Source organism: Pseudorca crassidens, chromosome 9 (assembly GCF_039906515.1).
Source record: "Pseudorca crassidens isolate mPseCra1 chromosome 9, mPseCra1.hap1, whole genome shotgun sequence".
NCBI lineage: Eukaryota > Metazoa > Chordata > Mammalia > Artiodactyla > Delphinidae > Pseudorca > Pseudorca crassidens.
Genome location: NC_090304.1, coordinates 85,784,719 through 85,809,399, shown reverse-complemented (window position 1 = coordinate 85,809,399; position 24,681 = coordinate 85,784,719). Strand labels below are relative to the sequence as shown.

Genomic DNA, 24,681 nt, shown 5'->3' with positions numbered 1-24,681 from the left:
CAATTGTGAGCATTTCAAAAATATGAGGTGAATGAATGTATCTGAACTTTCTTCTTAAAGAGAATCATGTAAAAATGATCAGCAATATTTGGCAGACAGAGAGAGAAAAATATCTTACGTTGTGCAGAGAAATCAATACCTTAGCCAAATCACAGTTAGAAACACATAATCATTCAACATTAAACTAGAAGGAACCTTGGGAGCATGCCTGGTTTTTTAGCCTCTTGCATATAGAATAGACCAGCACTGTCCAACAGAACTTTCTGCAATGATGAAAATGGTCTATAATCTGTGCTGTCCAAAGACAGCCACGAGCCACATGTTACTACAGAGAATTTGACATGTGCTAATACAACAAAGAAATTTAACTTTATGTTTTATTGAATTTTAATTCATTTAAATTTAAATAGCTATAAACATCTATTGGCTATATTGGTCTGGATCAATAAAATACCCAAACACACAAGAACAGGAGATAGAAAGAGGGGTTCATGTTTTTATATATATATATATATATATATACATATATACACCTATCTCAAGAACAAATATACTAGAAACTCAGATTTCGGATGGTCGAAACAAAATTAATTTTTAAAAGTACTGAGGATAAAAATATCACAATAGAAACATGAAGTCAATGAGCTCAGGAAGATGAAAATCAAAACATAAGCAGAAAGAGTTTCCACCAAGTGCAGTACTATAATAATCTAAACTCAAATCAAATCAAAATAAAATGGATTTTTAAGTAAAAAAACCAAAAACCTAGAAACACATATAAATATGTGTATATATACAAAACACACACATATATACATATATACATACACACAAAACACATACATGGCTAAGATGTTTAAAATAAAATGAAAAATAACATTTCTTTTATTTAAATAAATTGGGGTAGTAGGCAGAGACAAATTACCTTGCATGCCTGCTCTAAGGAATTCAAATTTTTCTTTTAGGCAGTAGCAAATTGTTAACATTTTTTAAGCAGTAAAATAATATGATTTGGACTTAGAGAAATCATTCTGGCAGAGGTGCAGAGAACGGATAAAATGGGAGTAGTTCAAGGTGAGGAGACCACTTAGGAAGTCTTTCATAACTAAATGAGAACTGATGGGGGTCTGAAATGAACTAAATCTGTGGCAACTAAACCAAGAGCAAGAATTTATAAAAGATTCTTTCAAAAAGAAATGGGTACAAATAACCCAAGTCATTAAAATTAGTACCCTGAGATGCTCTCATAAGATCCATCATCTGATCTTTATGTTGCTCTAGTTGTCTTCGAAGATCCTTCAATCCTTCAAGCCTTGTCAATGGAAGTGCATCATAAACATTTACTGAGAGAAAATGGTTAATTTCCTAAAAGAGAAAATCAGCTAAAAATGTAACTTGCTTTTGACATGTATTGGTTGAGTCTGTAAAATAAAACTCAAAAAATTTTTAAAATTAGTGCCTTCTACAGATACTGATTCATAATACTGTTACTACCAAACAAGGTAGAAATAAATTACTTATTTCACTTCAAATCCTACAATGTTTTTTTTTTTTCCTACAATGTTTTAAACATTTAAATTGCAATAGACTCTCTCATGATACAGTATTCAGAGTTTAAGATTGTTATAGCATACTCAGAGGGAAAAGCTTAAATTTCTATTTATTTAGTATTGCAACTCTAGTTTTATCTTAATATATTTAACCACATTTTCATACTGATTATAGTCAAATGTAGAGTATAATTTTAAAATTATAATAAGATTTATAAAGAAAAATCTATCTGAACATAGTTTTGAAGTTTATAAAGGTTAAAACAAGATTAAAACTTGAAAAACTCTTCAGAAAGTTACATATCTTTTCTAATTCAAACATTATATTGTCCGACAGAGGGTCAGATGGTAATTTTGAGATATTAATGAATCTTATGTGTATGAAAATCAAGCATATTTTATATCATATTTCTTCAATACTTAAATTCAGATCTTTTTCAAGAAATTTTGAATTTACACTTTTACTGCAATGCAAGAGTATGTATTAAGATTCAGTTTTTTATCTGCTAAGAGGACAGATTTCATGTTATGTTTTCTTTAATCACAATTTTTAAAAAAGACTGGTTTACTTTCAGAGCATTAGAGGTACAACCTCTCTAATACAAAATAGCAATATTATGGAATAATTATTACCTCCAAAAGTGAAAAGGGTCCTCTACTGTATTTGATTTTCTGCTGAGTAATACGCAAATCTCTAAAGACAACATGGTCAGGAAAAGGATCTAAAAGTTTAATCGTGATATAGAGATTTTCATTATCCTTGTTATCAATCACTAAGTATTTCAACAAGTCCAATACCTAAACATAATTAAAAAAGAAAAAATCATGAGGAGAAATGGATTAATTATATTTTAAAGTAAAACAAGCAAAGCCATTGTAATAAATGATAAAAACTCTACTTGTTCAGATAAAATCACTTCTAAGGCACCCAGCTACTACCGTTTCTGTGCTTTCAAATAATTCAACAAATATGTAAGGCCTTTATTACAGGATGGACACTGAGGTATTCAGTTGTCAATACTACGGAAACATTTTATATAAGTAATACCTCACACACCATCATAGTGGAGTGAACTAAATCCTTAGTTTTGACTACCTCTACACTTCAGCATAAGTAAGAGATAGAAATCAGGTTATTTATTAGATCAAAATTACTAGGTGCTCTGTAATTAAATGATTACAAGGATTAATTCACTGAGAATGTTTTCCCCACCATTTTTCAAAGAATATTTCCACTAAAATTACTGATTACACCAAGTAAACATAAAACACTCAGCTCCTTCCAACAATACTTTATCAATGTATTTCAAATATCATTTTGAATATGATTTGGGAAATTACCTGTTCCTGAACCTCCATCTGATCATCCACAAGGGGTATAAGTGTACCAACGATAACATGGAGATGACTTTCTAAAGCATCCTTACAGTAAGTTACTGCTGTGTGGCAAACCCGGCTTAACAGGTCACAACAAAGGGAGAAGCTACGTAATGACACATCCATGAAATGAGAAGGCCTAACACAGGGGAAAAAAACAGTAAGTTCTAGGACACTACTTTGACATAAACTCATTCAAAAGTCACTTTTATTCAACAGCTCTAATTCTGATGTGGCTTGACATAAAAGTCACTTTCACATCTAAGTCCTTAGTAGTTTAAAACCCAAAAAGAGAAGTGACATCAGCAAAATGACACAGTAGGAAGCTCCAAGCTCCCCTGACAGAAACACTGAAAAACAAGCAAACTGTAAGAGCTTTGTTAGAATTCTGTAAAACAGTCAAAAGTTTACAGCAATCAAGCAATCGTTGATATCAAGAAAAAGGAAACTTAAAAACTAGGAAAGCTTTGTGGTGATTTTACTTGCCCTTGCCCCATGACGCCCCCAGCCTGGCAATAGTCATGAAAATTGCAGTCCCCATTTCCAATGTGGGATCCTGGTCCTTAGTTCTGAAGGGAGCAGAGCATATTTTATTCACAAATGATAGTGTATATCTGTTCTTAACCTGTCTGGGAGCTACCTGAAGGACTAATGTAAGGTGCTTGGCTCTTGTTTTTCCTAACTTGGGTCTCCTACAGGCTGGAAAAGCTGAGGGCACTGCTTGAAAACACTGCTTGTTAAGGCTAACCAACAACCCACAGCTGCCTGGGATAACAGACTGCCTAATGCCTAGGATGAAAAGCTAGAGAGAGAGTTTCCTTGTAAAGTTAGAACACTCACAATCACTCACATTGAGCTTCCCTGGTGGAGCAGTGGTTAAGAATCCGCCTGCCAATGCAGGGGACATGGGTTCCAGCCCTGGTCTGGGAAGATCCCATATGCCACGGAGCAACTAAGCCTGTGTGCCACAACTACTGAGCCTGCACTCTAGAGCCCACGAGCCACAATTACTGAGCCCATGTGCCACAACTACCGAAGCCCACGTACCTAGAGCCTGTGCTCCACAAGAGAAGGCACCCCAATGAGAAGCCCATGCACCGCAACGAAGAGTAGCCCCTGCTCGCCGCAACTAGAGAAAGCCCACATGCAGCAACGAAGACCCAACACAGCCAAAAATAAATTTAAAGAAAAATTTACTCACATTTTCAGAGAATTTATAAAGTCACACACCTGCCCAGGGTAAGGTGCTTGCTCAAAAACTACCTAAGAAGACCATAATCTTTCACTTTGGGCTTAACCTTAGGCTCAGTGCAAGCCGAGCTAAATGCTGAAGGAGAGTCTTAACACAGAGCCAATCTGCAAAGACTAGGAAAGCTTTCTCTCTCTCTTTCTCTCTCTTTGGCTCTTGGTATTCAAGGAAATCTCTGTCAAAACGCTACCTGAACGCAAGTTAAGCAACCGTCTTCAGTGACTACAATGGCAAGGAATACGCTCTCTAGAAAAACAGTTGAGTAAATTCATGAAACAAATGTACCACTACAGCCTTCAACAATTCAAAAAAAAAAAAGTCAAACCTTGGGGAAGGGGAAAATCTGATTTCCACAGGTAATATATCATAATAGTAAAATGTCCAGTTTCAACAAAAAAATCACAAGGCATTCAAAGAAATAGGAAAGTATGGACCCTTCAAAGGAATAAAATACATTGACTAAAACAGTTCCCAAGGAAGGTCAGACTGGAATTATTAGACAAAGACATTGTCAAACAACTGTCTTAAACATGCTAAAAGAGCTTAAAGACAAATGAAAATGAAGATACAGCATACCAAAACTAATGGGATTCAGCAAGGGCAGTGCTGAGAGGAAACTATGTTACAGTAAACAGCTACATTAAAAAAGAAGAAAGACTTGAAGAACACTACAAACACTTAAGAATTAACACCTCAAACTCTTCCAGAAAAGGGAACAGGAGGGAATACTTCCTAACTCATTTTATGAGGCCAGCATTTCTCTGATATAAAAGTATGATAAAGACACCACAGGAAAATTATAGTCTCTAATACTCTGATGAATATATATATACACATATATATATATATATATGCAAAACTCCTCAACAAAATACCAGCAAACTGAATCTAACAGTGCATTAAAAGGATACACATCAGGGCAGGAGTCAAGATGGCGGTGTGGGAAGACGCGGAGTTAGTGTCTCCCAACAACTAGGGTGCCTGCTGGCTGCTGCTGGGGGACTCTGAACCCCAAGGAGACAAGAGGAACCCCAGAGTGAACCGGCAGAACATAGGGGGACCGAGGTGGGGAGAAGCGGAGGCGAGACAAGATCGGCGCCCCTGAGGCTGGGGAGATCAGGAGAGGCAGGTGGGAGGGACTCTCTGGGAAGAGCAAGCGAGGAGCATAGGGCAACTGCCTGGCCCACTCGGGCCGGGGGGCCTGCTGAGCTCCCAAGCTGGTTTCCCCCCTCCAAAGCCCAACCAGGCCACGTGCGTCCTGGAGGCATAGGAGGGAGGCCAGGGAGATCAGGAGTGGCAGGTGGGAGGGGCCCTTGGGGAGGAGAGGGAGAGGAGTGGTGGGCAATGGCCTCACTCGGGCACTGGGAGGCTCCTGAGCTCCCAGGCCAGTCCCCTGCCCTACAAGGCCCCCCTTCACACCCCTGCCTGGCTGCATTGGTCCTGCGGGCATAGGAGGGACGCCGGGGAGATCAGGAGACAGAGGCGGTAGGGGCCCTCCCAGACCCCAGACCAGAGGAGCAGGAGAGGAGAGGAGGGTGTTTGACCCGCCCACTCAAGCCCAGGAAGCCTGCTGGGCTCCCAGATAATCCCCTGCCGTCTGAGACAAGGGGTGGGGGGCACACCTGGGGCCCTTCAGTTCCTTGAGCCTAAGCCCCACCCCCCACAGCGCCCAAGGCTTTTTCCAGTGCTGTGGGTCCTGAGCATTGGCCCTGCCCACCACCCAAACCTCCCCCTTGCTTAGGGCCCACTCTCCACAGCCAATGCCTTCCCCCTCCTGCCCTCCACCTTTTTTTTTTTTTTTTCTGCCATACGCGGGCCTCTCACTGTTGTGGCCTCTCCCGTTGCGGAGCAACAGGCTCCAGACGCGCAGGCTCAGCGGCCATGGCTCACGGGCAGAGCCGCTCAGCGGCATGTGGGATCTTCCCGGACCGGGGCATGAACCTGTGTCCCCTGCATTGGCAGGCGGACTCTCAACCACTGCACCACCAGGGAAGCCCCACCTTTTTTTTTTTTCTCCTTTTCCCTCCTCCTCTTTTTTACTATGGTGGTACTGATGTACCTTCTGGTGGTTGATTCATCTATATTTTTATTTTTACATTCTTTCTAACATATCTGTTAGTTTCCTAGTATAATTTTATTTTTTACTTTGTTATTGCTCTTTCTTTTTTCTTCCTGCCACCCCACGGGGCTTGTGGGATCTTGACTGGCGAGCCCGGGGTTGGGTGGAAGCTCCTGTGGTGGGGTTCCAAGTCTGAAACACTGGACTAACAGAGAACCTCAGACCCCAGGGAATATTCATTGGAGTGAGGTCTCACAGAGCTCCTCATCTCAGCACCAAGACCCAGCTCTACCCAATAGCCTACAAACTCAAGTGTTACAAGCCTCAGGCCAAACAACCAGTAAACCAGGAACACAGTCCTACTCATAAAAAAAAAAAAATTAGATGGCAAAAAAATACGTCACAGATGAAGGAACAAAGTAAAAACCTACAAGACCAAATAAATGAAGAGGAAATAGGCAGTCTACCTGAAAAAGAATTCAGAGTAATGATAGCAAAGATGATCCAGAATCTCGGAAACAGAATGGAAGCACAGAATGAGAAAATACAAGAAATGTTTAACAAAGATCTAGAAGAACTAAAGAACAAACAAACAGAGATGAACAACACAATAACTAAAATGAAAAATATACTAGAAGGAATCAGTAGCAGAATAACAGAGGCAGAAGAACAAATAAGTGAGCTGGAAGACAAAATGGTGGAAATAACTGCCAAGGAGCAGAATAAAGAAAAAGGAATGAAAAGAATTGAAGACAATCTCAAAGACCTCTGGGATAACAATAAACACACCAACATTAGAATTATAAGGGTCCCAGAAAAGAAAAGAAAAAAAAAGGGTCTGAGAAAATATTTGAAGAGATCATAGTTGAAAACTTCCATAACATGGGAAAGTAAAGTCACGCAAGTCCAGGAAGCACAGAGAGTCCCATGCAGGATAACCCTTAGGAAAAACACACCAACACATATATTAATCAAACTAACAAAAATTAAATTCAAAGAAAAAATATTAAAAGCAGCGAGGGAAAAACAAAAAAAAACATACCATAAGATTATCAGCTGATTTTTCAGCAGAAACTCTGCAGGCCAGAAGGGAGTGGCAGGATGTAATTAAAGTGATGAAAGAGAAAAACCTACAACCAAGATTACTCTACCCAGCAAGGACCTCATTCAGATTCAATGCAGAAGACAAAAGCTTTTCAGACAAGCAAAAGCTAAGAGAATTCAGCATCACCAAACCAGCTTTACAACAAATGCTAAAGAAACTTCTCTAAGCAGGAAACACAAGAGAAGAAAAAGACCCACAAAAACAAACCCAAAACAATTAAGAAAATGGTAATAGGAACATACATATCGATAATAACCTTGAATGTAAATGGATTAAAGGCCCCAACCAAAAGACACAGACTGGCTGAATGGATATAAAAACCAGACCCATATATACGCTGTCTACAAGAGACCCACTTCAGACCTAGGGACCATACAGACTAAGAGTGAAGGGATGGAAAAAGATATTCCATGCAAATGGAAATCAAAAGAAAGCTGGAGTAGCAATACTCGGATCACATAAAATAAGACTTTAAAATAAAGACTGTTACAAGAGATAAGGAGGGACACTACATAATTATTAAAGGATAAATCCAAGAAGAAGATATAGCAATTATAAACATTTATGCACTCAACATAGGAACACCTCTATACATAAGGCAAATGCTAACAACCATGAAAGGAAAAATTGACAGTAACACAATAATAGTAGGGGACTTTAACACCCCACTTACGCCAATGGACAGATCATCCAAACAGAAAATAAATAAGGAAACACAAGCTTTAAATAACACAACATACCAGACAGATCTACTTTATATTTACAGAATATTCCATCCAAAAGTGGCAGAATACACTTTCTTCTCAAGTGCACATGGAACATCCTCCAGGATACATCACATCTTGGGTCACAAGTCAAGCCTCGGAAAATTTAAGAAAACTGAAATCGTAACAGGCATCTTTTCTAACCACAACACTATGAAACTGGAAATCAATTACAGGAAAAAAGATGTAAAAAACGAAATACATGAAGGTTAAAAAGTGCACTACTAAATAACCAAGAGATCACTGAAGAAATCAAAGAAATAAATACACAGAAACAAACGACAATGAAAACACGACGACCCAAAACCTATGGGACGCAGCAAGAGCAGTTCTAAGAGGGAAGTTTATAGCAATTCAATCTCACCTCAAGAAACAAGAAAAATCTCAAATAAACTATCTAACCCTACACTTAAAACAACTAGAGAAAGAAGAACAAAGAAAACCCAAAGTCAGTAGAAGGAAAGAAATCATAAAGATCAGAGCAGAAACAAATGAAATGGAAACGAAAGAAACAACAGCAAATATCAATAAAACTAAAAGTTGGTTCTTTGAGAAGATAAACAAAATTGATAAACCCTTAGCCAGACTCATCAGGAGAAAAAGGGAGAGGACACAAATCAATAAAATTAGAAGTGAAAAGGAGAAATCACAACTGACACTGCAGAAATACAAAGGATTATAAGAGACTACTACCAACAACTGTATGCCAATAAAATGGACAACCATGAAGAAATGGACAAAATCTTGGAAAGGTACAATTTGCCAAGACTGAACGAGAAAGAATTAGAAAATATAAACAGACCTGTCATGAGTAATGAAATTGAAACCATACTTTAAAATCTTCCAACAAACAAAAGTCCAGGACCATATGGCTTCAGAGGCAAATTCTATCAAACATTTAGAGAAGAGCTAACACCAATACTTCTCAAACTCTTCCAAAAAATTGCACAGGGAGAAACACTCCCAAACTCATTCTACGAAGCCACCATCACCCTGATACCAAAACCAGACAAAGATATCACAAAAAAAGAAAATTATAGACCAATACCATTGATGAACGTAGATGCAAAAATCCTGAACAAAATACTAGCAAACACAATCCAACAGCACATTAAAAGGATCATACACTATGATCAAGCGGGATTTATCCCAGGGATACAAGGATTCTTCTATATACACAAATCAATCAATGTGATACACTACATTAACAAATTAAGGAATAAAAGCCACGCGATTATCTCAATAGATGCAGAAAAAGCTTTTGACAAAATTCAACGCCCATTTATGATAAAAACTCTCCACAAAATGGGCATAGAGGGAACCAACCTCAACATAATAAAGGCTAAATATGGCAAACCTACAGCAAGCATCATACTCAATGTTGAAAAACTGAAAGCATTTCCACTAGGATCAGGAAGAAGACAAGGATGTCCACTCTCGCCACTCTTATTCAACATAGTTTTGGAAGTCCTAGCCACAGCAATCAGAGAAGAAAAAGAAATAAAAGGAATACAAATTGGAAAAGAAGAAGTAAAACTGTCACTATTTGCCGATGACACGATACTATACATAGAAAATCTTAAAGATGCCACCAGAAAACTACTAGGACTAATCAATGAATTTGGTAAGGTTGCACGATACAAAATTAATGCACAGAAATCTCTGGCATTCCTATACACTAACAACGAAAAATCAGAAAGAGAAATTAAGGAAACGCTCCCATTTACCATTGCAACAAAAAGAATAAAATACCTAGGAATAAACCTGCCTGAAGAGGCGAAAGACTTGTACTCAGAAAACTATAAAACACTGATGAAAGAAATCAAAGACGACATAAACAGATGGAGAAATATACCATGTTCTTGGACTGGAAGAATCAACATTGTGAAAATGACTACACTACCCAAAGCAATCTACAGATTCAACACAATCCCTATCAAACTATCAACAGCATTTTTCACAGAATTAGAACAAAAAATCTTACAATTCGTATGGAAACAGAAAGGACCCCAAATAGCCAAAGCAATCTTGAGAAAGAAAAACGTAGTTGGAGGAATCAGGCTCCCCGACTTCAAACTATACCACAAAACTACAGTAATTAAGACAGTATGGTATTGGCACAAAAACAGAAATATAGATCAATGGTACATGATAGAATGCCCAGAGATAAAGCCACGCACATATGGGCACCTAATTTATGACAAAGGAGGCAAGAACATACAATGGAGAAAAGACAGCCTCTTCAATAAGTGGTGCTGGGAAAACTGGACAGCTACATGTAAAAGAATGAAATTAGAACACTGCCTAACACCATACACAAAAATAAACTCCAAATGGATTAAAGACTTAAATGTAAGACCAGACACTATAAAACTCTTAGAGGAAAACATAGGAAAAACACTCTTTGACATAAACCACAGCAACATCTTTTTTGACCCACCTCCTAGAGTAACAGAAATAAAAACAAAAATAAACAAATGGGACTGAATTAAACTTGAAATGAAACAACAGACAAAGGATTATACTCCAAAATATACAAACAGCTCATGGAGCTCAATATCAAAAAAAAAAAACAATCCAGTTAAAAAATGGACAGAAGACCTAAATAGACATTTCACCAAGGAACACATACAGAGGGCCAAGAGGCACATGAAAAGATGCTCAACATCACTAATTATTAGAGAAATGCAAATCAAAACCACAATGAGGTATCACCTCACGCTGGTCAGAATGGGCATTATCAAAAAAGCTAGAAACAATAAATGCTGGAAAGGGTGTGGTGAAAAGGGAACCCTCCTGCACAGTTGGTGGGAATGTAAATTGATACAACCACTATGGAAAACAGTATGGAGGTTCCTTAAAAAACTAAAAATAGAACTACCATATGACCCAGCAATCCCACTACTGGGCATATACCCTGAGAAAACCATAATTCAAAATGAGACATGCACCACAATGTTCACTGCAGCACTATTTAGTAGCCACCAATGGCCAGGACATGGAACCTAAATGTCCATCGACAGATGAATGGAAAAGAAGATGTGGCACATATATACAATGTATACAAACTCAGCCATAAAAAGAAACGAAATTGAGTTATTCGCAGTGAGGTGGATGGACCTAGAGTCTGTCATACAGAGTGAAGTAAGTCAGAAAGAGAAAAACAAATACTATATACTAACGCATATATATGGAATCTAAAGAACAACAAAAAAATGGTACTCATGACCTAGTTGCAGAGCAGGAATAAAGAGGTAGACATAGAAAATCGACTTGAGGACATGGGGTGGGAGGACGAAGCTGGGGCGAAGTGAGAGTAGCATTGACATATATACACTACCAAATGTAAAATAGTTGGCTGGTGGGAAGCAGCAGCATAGTACAGGGAGATCAGCTCAGTGCTTTGCGATGACCTAGAAGGGTGGGATAGAGAGGATGGGAAGGAGGCTCAAGAGGGATGGGATATGGGGGGACATGTGTATGCATATGGCTGATTCGCTTTGTTGTGCAACAGAAACTAACATGGGGGCTTCCCTGGTGATGCAGTGGTTGAGAATCCACTTGCTAATGCAAGGGACATGGGTTGGAGCCCTGGTCCAGGAAGATCTCACATGCCATGGAGCAACTAAGTTCATGTGCCGGAACTACTGGGCCTGCACTCTGGAGCCCGCAAGCCACAACTACTGAAGCCTGCGTGCCTAGAGCCACAGGCTCCGCAACAATAGAAGCCACCACAATGAGAAGCCTGCGCACCGCAACAAAGAGTAGCCCCTGCTCGCCACAACTAGAGAAAAGCCCACATGCAGTAACAAAGTAATTTGTTTAAAGTAATTTATATAAAAAAAGAAACTAACACGGTATTGTGAAGCAATTATACTCCAATAAAGACCTATTAAAAAAAAAAAGGATATATATCATGAGCAAGTGGGATTTATCCCAGGAATGTAAGAGTGGATCAGTATAGGAAAGTCAATCCATGTAATATACCACATTGATAGAATGAAAGAATACAACACATGACCATCTCAACAAATAGAAAAGGCATTTGACAAAATCTAACATCCTTTCATGAGAAAAACACTCAGAAAAACATCAGAATAGAGAGAAACTTTCTCAACAAAATAATGGTAACCTATGAAAACCCAAAGCTAACAACATAATGTTGAAAAACTGAAAGCTTTCCCACTAAGATCAGGAATAAGACAAGGATGCCCACTTTCACCACTGATACACAACATTGTACTGAACTTCCAGCCAGCGCAATTAAAAAAGAAAAATAAAGGGCATCCAAATCAGAAAGGAAGAAGTAAAACTAAATCCAGATGACATGATTCTATATATATAGAAACTCCCAAAAGAATCCACAATAAATCTACTAGAAGTAACAAACAAATTTAGCAAAGTTACAAGTCACAAAATCAACGTACAAAATTATTTGTTTCTATACGATAGCAGTTGACAATCTAAAATGGAAATTGATTAAAAAACTCCATTTACAGGGCTTCCCTGGTGGCACAGTGGTTGAGAGTCCGCCTGCCGATGCAGGGGACATGGGTTTGTGCCCCGGTCCGGGAAGATCCCACATGCTGCGGAGCGGCTGGGCCCGTGAGCCATGGCCGCTGAGCCTGCGCGTCCAGAGCCTGTGCTCTGCAATGGGAGAGGCCATGACAGTGAGAGGCCCATATACCGCAAAAAACCAACCAACCAAACAAAAAAAACTCCATTTACAAGAGCATCTAAAAGAATTAAATACCTGGGAATAAATCTAACCAAGGATGTGAAAGGCCTGTGCACTGAAAACTATATAGCATGGATGAAAGAGATTAAATAAGTTCAACTAAATGGAAAGACATCCTGTGTTCATGGATTGGAAGGCAAATTGTTGAGATGTTAATACTATCTAAATAGTCACATATTCAATGCAATCTCCCTCTAAATTCCAACAGACTTTTTTGCATAAACTCACATGGAATTGCAAGGGACTGCAAACAACCAAAACAATCTTGAAAAAGAAGAACAACACTAGACGACTCACACTTCCTGATTTCAAAAGTTACTATAAAGCTGTAGTAATCAACACAGCATGGTATGGCACAAGTAAAGACCAATGGAATAGAATTGAGAATTCAGAAATAAACCCATACACCAATGGCTAACTGATTTTTGGCAAGGATGCCAAGTCCCTTCAAAGGAGAAAGAACATTCTCTTTAACAACACGCTGGAACAATTAGATTTCTACATGCAAAAGAATGACATTGAACCCCTAACTCACACCACATATAAAAATTAAAATGAATAAACAACCTAAATATAAGAGCTAAAAGCATAAAACTCTTAGAATAAACTCTAAGGATAAATCTTTGTGACCTTAGATTTGACAATGAATTCTTACATATAATACCAAAACCACGTGAAACAAAAAAAAAACCAAACAAGATAAATCAGACTTTATCAAAATTAAAAAGATCTGCGCATCAAAAGACATTATCAGGAAAGTGAAAATTTTATAGGATGGGAGAAACTACTTTCAAATCATATATGAATTCAATATCCAGAATATATTTGCAAATCATATATTAAGAGTTCAACACCAAGAATATATAAAGAACTCCTACGGCTCAACAAAAAGACAATCTAATTTTAAAAAATGGGCAAAGGACTTAAACAGACATTTCTCCAAAACAGATATACAAATTGTCACTAAGCTCATGAAAAGACGTTCAATATCATTAGTCCGTAGGAAAATGTAAAATCAAAACCCCAGTGAGATGCCACTTCATACCCATGAAACAACCCAAGTGTTCATCAGCAGATGAATGGATAAACAAAATGTGGTACATATATCCAATGGAATATTACTTAGTGATAAAAAAGTATGATGCTGGATGAACCCTGAAGACATGCTAAGTGAAACAAGCCAGACAGAAAAGGAAAAATAAGTTATGATTCTACTTATATGAAATATCTGTAACAGGCAAATTCATAGAGACAGGAAGTATATTAGAGGTTATCAGGGGCTTACAGGGAAGTGGTAATGTGGAATTATTGCTTAATGGGTACAGAGGTTCTATTTGAGGTAATGAAAAAGTTTTGGAAACAGTGGCGATGGAAACACGAAACTGTGAACATAATTAATATCACTGAATTGGACACTTAAAAAAATGGTTAAAAATGACAAATTTTATGTTATATATTTTACCAAAATAATAAAACCTAAAAAAAAAATTAGTGCTGGAAAAAGACTGAATGACTATACAAACATGTGACTTAAATTAAAATAAAAATTATAAAATATTTTTTAAAAGCCAAAAAAGAAAAATATGAGAAAACAAAATGGAAATAGGTACCTTCATGTGCTTTGAAGGACTTAAATTTATTTGATGGCTATGTTATCTACTAATAAGAAAACAAATAATAGAAACATCATTAAAGTCAATGGAAAGGAATAGAGATGCTAAAAAGAACATACATCCCAAAATCTATAGTAACTGTGATGTTGTGATTTATAATAAGAAATATATATTTGGTCCCCATTTCTGGCACAGAGTTCCTAAAACTCTTGGAATTTCCTGTGACAAGAACAATAAAGGAGTCTTTTTTTATGTTAATGAGTAAATTTGGGGAAGCACCTAAGAATGGGGGCTGGTTGCCAGGAGAACCAACCCTGTGATTAGAGGGTTGGAACTTTCGGTCCCACCTCTCTGACCTCCAAGAAGGGCATAGGGAGATGGAAGCTGATTCAATCACCAATGACTGTGATGATTTCATCAGTCATGCCTATTTAATGAGGCTTCCATTAACACCCAAAATGATGGGGTTTAGGGAGCTTCTGGGTTGGTGAACACTTGCCGGTATGGAGAGAGTGAAATGCCTGGAGAGGGCATGGGAGCTCCATGCCCCTTCCCCATACCTTGCCCTATGCATCTCTTCCATCTGGCTATTCCTGAGTTATTTCTTTTTGTAATAAACCGGCAATCTAGTGAGTAAACAGGTTTCTTGAGTTCTGTGAGCCACTCTAGCAAATTAATCAAACCTAAGAAAGGGGTCACTGAAATCTGTAGCCACTGATAACCTGGGCTTTCAAATGGTGTCTGATGAGGTTGGAAAGGACAATCTTGCAGAACTTGAGCTCTTAACCTGTGGGATCTAACACTATCTACAGCTAGGTATCCGCTGATGTCTCGATAATTCCCTGGATGTGTACAGGGAACCCCTCTTTGCCCCCTACCACACACACTGTAAGTGGTGACCAGAACTGCTATGGTAATATATGCATTTATGGCCATCTAAAATTAGAATATTTAAAATGTTGAAGACCCTTAATACTTAAAGATTTCTAGAGTTGGAGAAGTAGTGATGCACTTTGTAAAATATAATAGGTAGATATAATATATATTAAAAAGGCAAAATTCAGAAAACAATACTCTGGCTTCTACCTTGTAGAAGTATATAAATTTTCAATTAAGATAAAAGGGTAGAAAAACTACTTATATATTGGTCTAAATATATTATTTACCTTTGGTTGATATAGTGAATCAAAGTATAAATAACGTCTCGAAGAACAAAGGCCCAAGCTCCTCCTAAGCCACTCTTTATATCGTCCATTAATAAACTAACAAACAGGTGATATATTTTAAGAATTCTATGTTTTTTATAAACATTATTTGTCTCAACTGCTTGCTCACATATGGCCAGAAGAATTTTCTGATAGGAATCCTAGAAAATAAAGATACATTTAGTAAAAACTTGCCTAATCACATATACTCAGCCCATAATACATACTTTTTTTTCTCTTTAAGATATACAGATTTTCTAACTGAAAAAGAAGGAATTCTCCCTTCAGTTATTATACTAGTAATGTATACTTACAGGGCTTTTGGAAAGAATTTCTAAAATGCTTTTAAGCTTGGTTTTGTGGCAATTGCTGATATAGGCAAATGTCGCTTTAATCACATGTGATGGAAAATGAGGTGGATTAGGAGCAGGATCCAAATCCCTAAGAGTTACAGAAAAAAATAGTCATTTTCAGAAAAAAATTATCAAGAAAAAACATTTTCTTAATAGACAAGTGAAAATCCAAAAAGAAAATTTAGATTACAGTAACCCCAAATTTTGAAATTATTTTCTACTGAAAACTAGACTTTTAATGAAATCACAAATGACATATCACAGACTATATACATCAATCAGAATACCTAAATACTTTAACTTTCTAGGACTTAGTCAATTTTAAATAATTTGCTTAAAAAATCTTTTATAAAGTTAATGGAATTCCACAAATGAGACTTAATACCAATTCACTTCAGTTATGAATTAAAGCTCTATGCTAGTACTATAAACACAATAATATCTTAAGACACAGCAATCAAATACTACATCAAATGAAATTACATATGTAAAAGTATTTTAGTAGATATTATTACTATTGTATACGCTTAGCATCGTAGAGCATATAAAAGAAGTTAAGGGCATTTTCAAGTAGCTTACAATCAAGCTGAGAAAATAATTTTAACATTCATATACAACCAAGTGGGTTTCACATCCAAATGAAATTATAGTACAGTAAGATTCCCCTAGCAAAGGAGCATGATAAAGCAAAGGTGATACAGAAAGCCGAGTCATAGATAAGAAGAGAACAAAGAATAATGTCATGAAGAAGAAAATTTCATGAGACAGGAGATGGCAGAATGCTCAAATATTACAAAAAGATTGAGGAGAAAAAGGTCACTGAATTTGAGAATAAGGTGGTCAATTAAAAGATCAATTACTGTGGAGAGGCTACAGTAGAGCAGATACTTCAATTCAAAGGTAATTATTTTTAAAGAAACAGAATTTAAAAGCAGAGTACATGCCTAACAACTGAAATGGACATTTGAATGTGTTAACCAATAAACTTCTCAAGGTTCTGAAATTGCAGCTAATTCTCTAAGTTAAAAATACCCATACCCTGAAAAGTCACAGGGGTCAGTGCTTTGGCTGGCACCAGAAGTTGCTGGTTCATGTAACGTCATTAATAACTCCACCACAATCTCTGGTAAATTACTAATGAATAAATGATCAATCTGCAAGGATACAAAATTAAAATATATTTAAGTTTTCGTGTCTGTGATCTTTAAGACAGCTTAAGGGGCTCATGTTACTGCCTCATTCCCAAAATTATTCAAAGTGACCAAAGATCTAAGATCTGCAAGACATACAGCTAACTCCACTTTTTTCTGTTATGCAGCCAACCTACAGACTGAAAGGAAAATAGGGAAATCATACCAAACAAGACTCTCTTAATCCAACTCTTTCGTTTAATTTTAAAGAATCATTTTAAGATATGGGGATATATGTATATGTAGAGCTGATTCACTTTGTTATAAAGCAGAAACTAACACACCATCGTAAAGCAATTATACTCCAATAAAGATGTTTAAAAAATAAAATAAAATGAACCATTTTAATGAGTAAGGCTTCAGGTCTAGCCTAAAATTCTTCAACCTAATCATTTTCCTGCCAACGAAATTCCCCACTGAGCTATACTGCTCATCAATCTACATTTTACTCTTATTTGAGAACACTACCTCACTTAGAGAACTTTACTAGTAAGAATTCTCGGTGACTGGCAATAATCATCCCTTTGTTCCCTGCATAACTTTTCCCCAGATTTCTACTTGGCTGATATCCCAAATTCTGCTACCCACATGCCCTGTCATCAATAGTAGGCTAAATCCTCCTGGACAGGAACAGACCCTTCATCATCCACTTCCTGCCACAGGTAGCCTCACAAAAGGCATTAAGTTCTCTAAATATAAAGAATGGGTGTACTACATTACACCTCAGCCGAATGAATGAGAACTGTGAAGTCTTAAAGGTGGATTTGTTAGCTCTCCAAATAAGGAATTACAGTGCTTTAAACCAAAAGGCAAATGGCTGATTTATTATCTCTACTATCTTTACCTCTTCCACACAGAGGTTTGGAAACACTTCCTAATATAACAAAAATATTCTGGAATGTGACACTAAAGAAATCTAACGATACTAGCCTTTCCCTGGGCTTACACATTAGTTGTCATGTCATCATTTCCAAGGTTTAAGCCCTTTTAAAAATCCAGCCCCGAGGCTTCCCTGGTGGCTCCGTGGTTCAGAATCCACCTGCCAATGCAGGGGACATGGGTTCGAGCACTGGTCTGGGAAGATCCCACATGCCGCAGAGCAACTAAGCCCGTGTGCCACAACTACTGAGGCTGTGCTCTAGAGCCCGCAAGCCACAACTACTGAACCCGCCCGACACAACTATTGAAGCCTGCGCATCTAGAGCCCATGCTCCGCAACAAGAGAAGCCACCACAACGAGAAGCCCATGCACCACAACGAAGAGTAGCCCCCACTCACCACAGCAAGAGAAAGCCTGCGTGCAGCAATGAAGACCCAATGCAGTCAAAAATAAATTAATTAATTAAATAATTAAAAAAAAATCTACCCTCATTTTCAGTATATCTGGAATAAGTAAGGACAAACTGGCCAAATCTGATTAATATCAGAGGAAAAATTAGTGAGTTTCCACGCACACAGATGACAGCTGACTTCATTAATTTCATGATTCTCTAAGCCAGATCTGTAATGTTTACCTAAGGTACATATAAATTATTCAGATATCTAGGTATAGCTAAACAATCTTATAACTGTAAATATTCTAAGCATTCAACAACGGACAGTTTTAGAAGACTCAAAGACTGATAATAGTGGTACCAACACTTATCCACAGAAAAAAGAATCTTGATTGTTTCAGAGAAACTGCATATTAGAGAAAGAAAAAATTAACTTATAATGACGACGCTAAATGAAATTGAGACTAATAAAAATTAGATTTATGTCTTTAACCAAGAAGCTAAGAAATTATTTTTAATTTTTACCTCTCTTCATGCTTGAGACTGGTGTTTTAATCAGGGTTTAATGTAATCACGCTTCCCTTCTAGACTTATTCTGACTCAAAACTGCTCTTTTGGTTTGAACACATAAAGAAGAATAGTAAGAGTAGGCTTGCTCAGAAGTCTAAGCTGGGAGATTGAGTAAAAGGGCCTAGAGGCAGAGTGTCTTTCGTAACGTCCATACCCCCTGGCATGCCAACATTCTGTTCCAACTGCCTTTTGGGCAAGGAGTACCTCTACTCACCATCTGCCTCCAGATTACAGACTTAAAACCAATTCTGACTGGGAATGGCCCACCTAAGCAACTGAGAGTCTTGCTGTTCCACTTCTTGGTTCAACACAGATAACTGGGCAACAAAAAAAGAGTCTCTTGAAGTTTATCCAATTGTAATACTAATGTTGACCAAGCTTGGTTAGTCATCCCTTACTCACATTAAAAAAAAAATTGGAGTGACCAATCCTCTTTTACCTTAAAAAGTTTCCATATGTATTTTAATATAAGTTGCCTCAAATAATTTTATATATATATAAATTACTACAGAACAAACAGAAGGGCTTCCCTAGTAGTGCAGTGGTTGAGAATCCGCCTGCCAATGCTGGGGACACGGGTTCGAGCCCTGGTCTGGGAGGATCCCACATGCCGCGGAGCAACTAGGCCCGTGAGCCACAACTACTGAGCCTGCGCGTCTGGAGCTTGGGCTCCGCAATGAGAGGCTGTAACAGTGAGAGGCCCGCGCACCACGATGAAGAGTGGCCCCCGCTTGCCGCAACTAGAGAAAGCCCATGCACAGATAAGAAGAGCCAACACAACCAAAAATAAAAATAAACAGAAATTGTTAGTTCCTTTTTAACTTTACTCCATCTTTCATCAAATAATGAGTACTCAATATATACTAGATAGTTGGGATACAACTGCAAAAAAGAAGAAAGAAAAAAATCCTACCTTCACAGTACTTATAGTGGAGAAGATTGATAAAAACCAATGAACATAATTCATAAGTAAGTTACATCATATGTTAGAAGGTAGTAAATGTCATGGGAAAAAACAGGATATGGTAACTTGGGATTGTACTTTTCCATGAAAAGTGAAGGGCTTAATGAGATTAAAGAGGAAGTGAAAAAGATTTTCTATACCTTGTTCAGTATTGTTTGAATTTAACAACCAGCTTGCATTAATGTATTACTGCCAATTAAAACAAAATTTTAAAAGAAAAAGTGATAAAATTATTCTAAACTTTTAAAAAAATTTCTGATTAAAAACATTTCATTTCAAAGCTAATCAAAAGGAGAGAACATTGTACAACAATAACAAAAAATTAATGGACTGCCTATGTTAGATAGTGATTATCACATAGTATTAAATTTAATTGCATAAATGATGAATAAATAGCCTTAAAGCTTTAAAGTTACACCTCAGATCAATTAGGGGATAAAAAGTACAGCAGATGTTGAAGTCATACCTGTTTTCCTAATAAGTTTTCATCTTTAAGCATATCATAGACTTTGGTAGCAATCTTTCTTTGCTGTGCCATCCCACTGTCTCCTGTATCCTCATAAGCGAAGTATGGAAGAATATTTACAATAATCTTTGGAAAGCAGTCTGTCAAAAGACTTTTCCAATCCTTTTGAATCTGATTAGCAATGGACTTTACCTCATCAAAATGACTTCTAATCACCAGATGTGGAATCAAAACTTTATAACAAGACCTAAAAATATAAAAATAACAATGTATATTAAAGTATATACATTTTTAATATACATTAAAATATAATGTTTCAAAGTAAAATTTTATAATATAGTCCTTAAAATAATAAACTGGTTTTGGGAATTCCCTGGCAGTCCAGTGGTTAGGACTCCATGTTTCCACCATGGATTTGATCCCTGGTCAGGGAATTAAGATCCCTCAAGCTGTGTGGCACAGCCAAAAAAAAATAAAAATAAAAATAAAAAAATAAAATGGTTTAATAAGCATTAGAGCATCACTGTATCTAGATCATTAAGCACCCTTACTCTAATTTTATAAATGGAGAAGTGAAGTGAATTCTAAATAGCCACACTAAAAAAAAGAGATCACCCTAATAGTGTGATCAAAAACAAGTGAAAATTGAATTTATTTATTCCGCATAATCAATTTATGCAAAATTATTGTAAAGTGAAAGCAATTAATAAATTCGAAGAATAAATGCAAATATTATTATTGCCAAAATGAACAAACAGTAAGGACCACTAAACAATTACGAATTGCCTTCCCATCATCCTGATACCTAAACATTATTATTTAGTTGTTTCAAATCTCTCCATTTTCAAAATGTTCTTCTCCAGACTTGGAGTTAGCAAAATAAATACTTGTACATTAAACTTTAAATCAAACAGAAATAATGACTAAATGGCCCACAGTTAAACAACAAATAAGAAAAATAAGGCTGAAATAATCAGCCACTAATAATTTACCTTTGATTTTTCATAGGGAAGATTATTAAATATTAAAGCTGAAAGAGACCTTAATGATCTCTATATGTAACTCCCTTACTTTAAAGATTAAGAAACCGGGCTTCCCTGGTGGTGCAGTGGTTGAGAGTCCGCCTGCCGATGCAGGGGACACAGGTTCGTGCCCCGGTCCGGGCAGATCCCACAAGCCACGGAGCGGCTGGGCCCATGAGCCATGGCCGCTGAGCCTGCGCATCCGGAGCCTGTGCTCCGCAACGGGAGAGGCCACAACAGTGAGAGGCCCGTGTACCGCAAAAAAAAAAAAGAAAAAGATTAAGAAATCAAGTCCCAGAGGGTGTTCATGTGGCTTGCCTGAAGTCATGTAGCTGGCTACTGACACAGCTAGGACCAGATCCTAAGTCCACTTCAATACATTTCCATTAAAAAACGCTGCGACACTCACATTATGATTAATACCTAATTTTAAATTAAATATATTTCACATGTGACAGATGTAAACCTACCTGTAGAAATCTTCAATGTTTGTGTAGTTTAATAAAGTAAAAGGAAAAGAAGATAAGCTGTATTCAGTATCTTGAAGATTTAGCCATTGCAGTACCAGATAATCCAAATGAGAAGCCATGAAGTCTTCTAAATGTCTATATCCAAAAGTTTCAGAAACTTTCTGTAAAACCTATACAAATCAAAAAAGAAGTCAATGTTTTAAGAAAATAATGAAATAATAAATCATTTAAATCCTTAATATTTATTTACAGTATGACTTTAAGTATTCATTTAACTTTTCTATTCCTTGATTCACTCATCTATGAAATGGAGATAATAAAGAACCCACTTCAGCAAAATTCAACAAGAAAAATGTATTTAATGTAATTACTCGGTGCCTGGTACACAGCAAACCCTCAATAAATGTTAAATGAATAAAAACAGAAAAATGTTTCAATTTTCAAGATTTGATTATATTTCATTATAAAGTAAAACAATTCTTCTCAGTCCTAAACCCAAATGAGAAAAATCCAAACACTATATTCCACGTACAATAATAATTAGGTAGTGTAACTGTATAATTTTTTTTTAAAGTAACCTCTTACTTTAATACTGAAAGGTAAAAGTTTAACTATCTAGACTGATTACTTATAGGTTGGCCTATTGTAAAGCTCCACTGGAAACCATGCTAGTTATATCAAGCCATGATCTATCACTGGTTCATCATGTAAAAATCTAGGATGTAAAGGCTTGGAACCTCCCAAACCATTAATGCTGAGGTGTTGGAACAGGGGCAGGAGTAAGCATTCTACAACACTGTGTTGGACCCTGGTCTTCCTAATCATGCAACTTAAAAGCTTTATAGCTCTAAAATTTGACTCCTGGCCCCGCTAGATCCCAATGTCCTGCTCCAGAATCCGCTAGGCAAAACACGTACTACTCCTTTTTTCTCCGCTTCCCCCAATAAATACTATTCCAGAGGGCCTGGTCTGCATATGATAGGTCACTTACTCTCGTTAGTTCAATAACTGCCTTGTAAAATGCTCTTAAACTTAATGTAAAAAATGACACTGTATACAAATAAATACACTATTTTAAAAGTTACTGCTTTCTAATATTCCAAATCTAAAAAATAAAACTGCCTCTAAGTCTTTAATAAATGCCACATTAAAAATCTAGCTTTAACCTTAATTGTTTAAAAGTTACCCAAGGAAGATCATAATAAAAAATATTAATCCACAGTTACCTTTTTAATGAGGTGAGGCTCTAATCCATTCTCTTTCACAGACTTGCATAGGGCGAATAAAGCCTGTTTTTCACATACAGGGCTACAGTATAACACCACAGCTATCATCATCAGTAAAATGGCCTTTCTATTACAAAGCTCATCCAAAATTTCAGAGTTTTCAGCTCTGTGGGACTTCGGAATAATTTTAAAAACAATATGCAATGTTAATATTTAAATATTCCAAATAAACCAACCAGACTAAAACCAGAGTACACCACGACGACATCTAAGCAGCCCGTGAACAGTTTTAAATCCTATAGTGATGGAGCTAAGAAGAGATATTATCAGAAAGGACCACAGTTTCTACAGAGGGAAAGACTGCTTTTGATAAGATCTTATAGAAAGAATTGCCAAACATTTCAATGGGTATAAAGCACTTTAAAGAAAAAAAAAGAGAAAGAAAGAAATTGCAGGAAAGTGAGAGACTAAAAGCTCTTCAACTACCAAGTATTACCTCCTAAGATGTTTACCATTATAACTTAATATATAGCTCTTTATTCTTTAAAAATATTATCATATATATTACTAAAAAGACCAATAAATTCATGCAACTAGATAGAATGATATATGCTTCTAGTTTAACAACCAATCATTTTTCCAACAGACATGTACATTTTTTGACTTGCTATACTTGGTAGAAGTTTCTCTTCACATTTGGAAAAAACTGCCAGTCACTGATCCTATTGCTATTTTTGGTACAAAAAAAAGGAAGGACCTAATTCCTTTACTAAATGGCAATCACTGACATGTTTGAAAATAGCTATGAGGTTCCCACTAAGCCAACTCCTTTACCTATTCCTTATAAAAGACAGATCTACAGACTCTCTAATATTCAGACTCTCTAACATTCTAGCAATAGTTAAAAATTCAGTTTTACTGGGAACTAAACCCAACATGCTATCAAGAGGGAGGAGATATGGGGATATATGTATATGTAAAGCTGATTCACTTTGTTATGCAGCAGAAACTAACACACCATTGTAAAGCAATTATACTCCAATAAAGATGTTAAAAAAAAATGAATACAAGATTCAAGTTCTTTCTATAAACTTGTTCATTACAGTCTGCTTCTATTAATGACATCTAAGACAGAATTTGCTTTTTTTTGATAACAATGTTGATTCATATTATGCTCTCAAGATGTAAAACTTCTTAGATCTTTCTCCAAATTAACTGCTGTCAGGTCAGTATTCTCCCTTTTTGCACATGACAGGCTGATTTTAAAATATATAATATGTTATTTCTAGTAAATTTTAAATGAGTATTATTTACACTCATTTTTCCAATCTATTGAAACCTTTTTCTAAATTCACATTCTTTCATGCAACTTTCCTTTTCAGTTTGGTGCTGTTACAGAATATATAGTCATTTGACTAACTGCTTCACACACTTTTAATAAACAAATCAAGGCATAGACAAATGAATAAATTCTACCACTAAGACA

General features: G+C 36.6%; 1 protein-coding gene across 2 annotated transcripts in view; it reads right to left on the bottom strand.

The window, feature by feature from the left end:
• The window catches only part of ATM (ATM serine/threonine kinase), a 140,319-nt gene that overhangs the window by 67,749 nt on the left and 47,889 nt on the right, over positions 1-24,681 (bottom strand). For both annotated transcript variants that reach the window (XM_067750943.1, XM_067750944.1), the window contains exons 24-32: positions 23,196-23,369; positions 21,970-22,139; positions 20,478-20,724; positions 17,052-17,167; positions 15,975-16,101; positions 15,622-15,821; positions 2,892-3,066; positions 2,184-2,348; positions 1,233-1,365 (exon numbers count right to left, since the gene is read on the bottom strand). In XM_067750943.1, the coding sequence (XP_067607044.1) occupies positions 1,233-1,365; positions 2,184-2,348; positions 2,892-3,066; positions 15,622-15,821; positions 15,975-16,101; positions 17,052-17,167; positions 20,478-20,724; positions 21,970-22,139; positions 23,196-23,369 (1,507 nt within the window). The remainder of the gene's footprint in view (positions 1-1,232; positions 1,366-2,183; positions 2,349-2,891; positions 3,067-15,621; positions 15,822-15,974; positions 16,102-17,051; positions 17,168-20,477; positions 20,725-21,969; positions 22,140-23,195; positions 23,370-24,681) is intronic.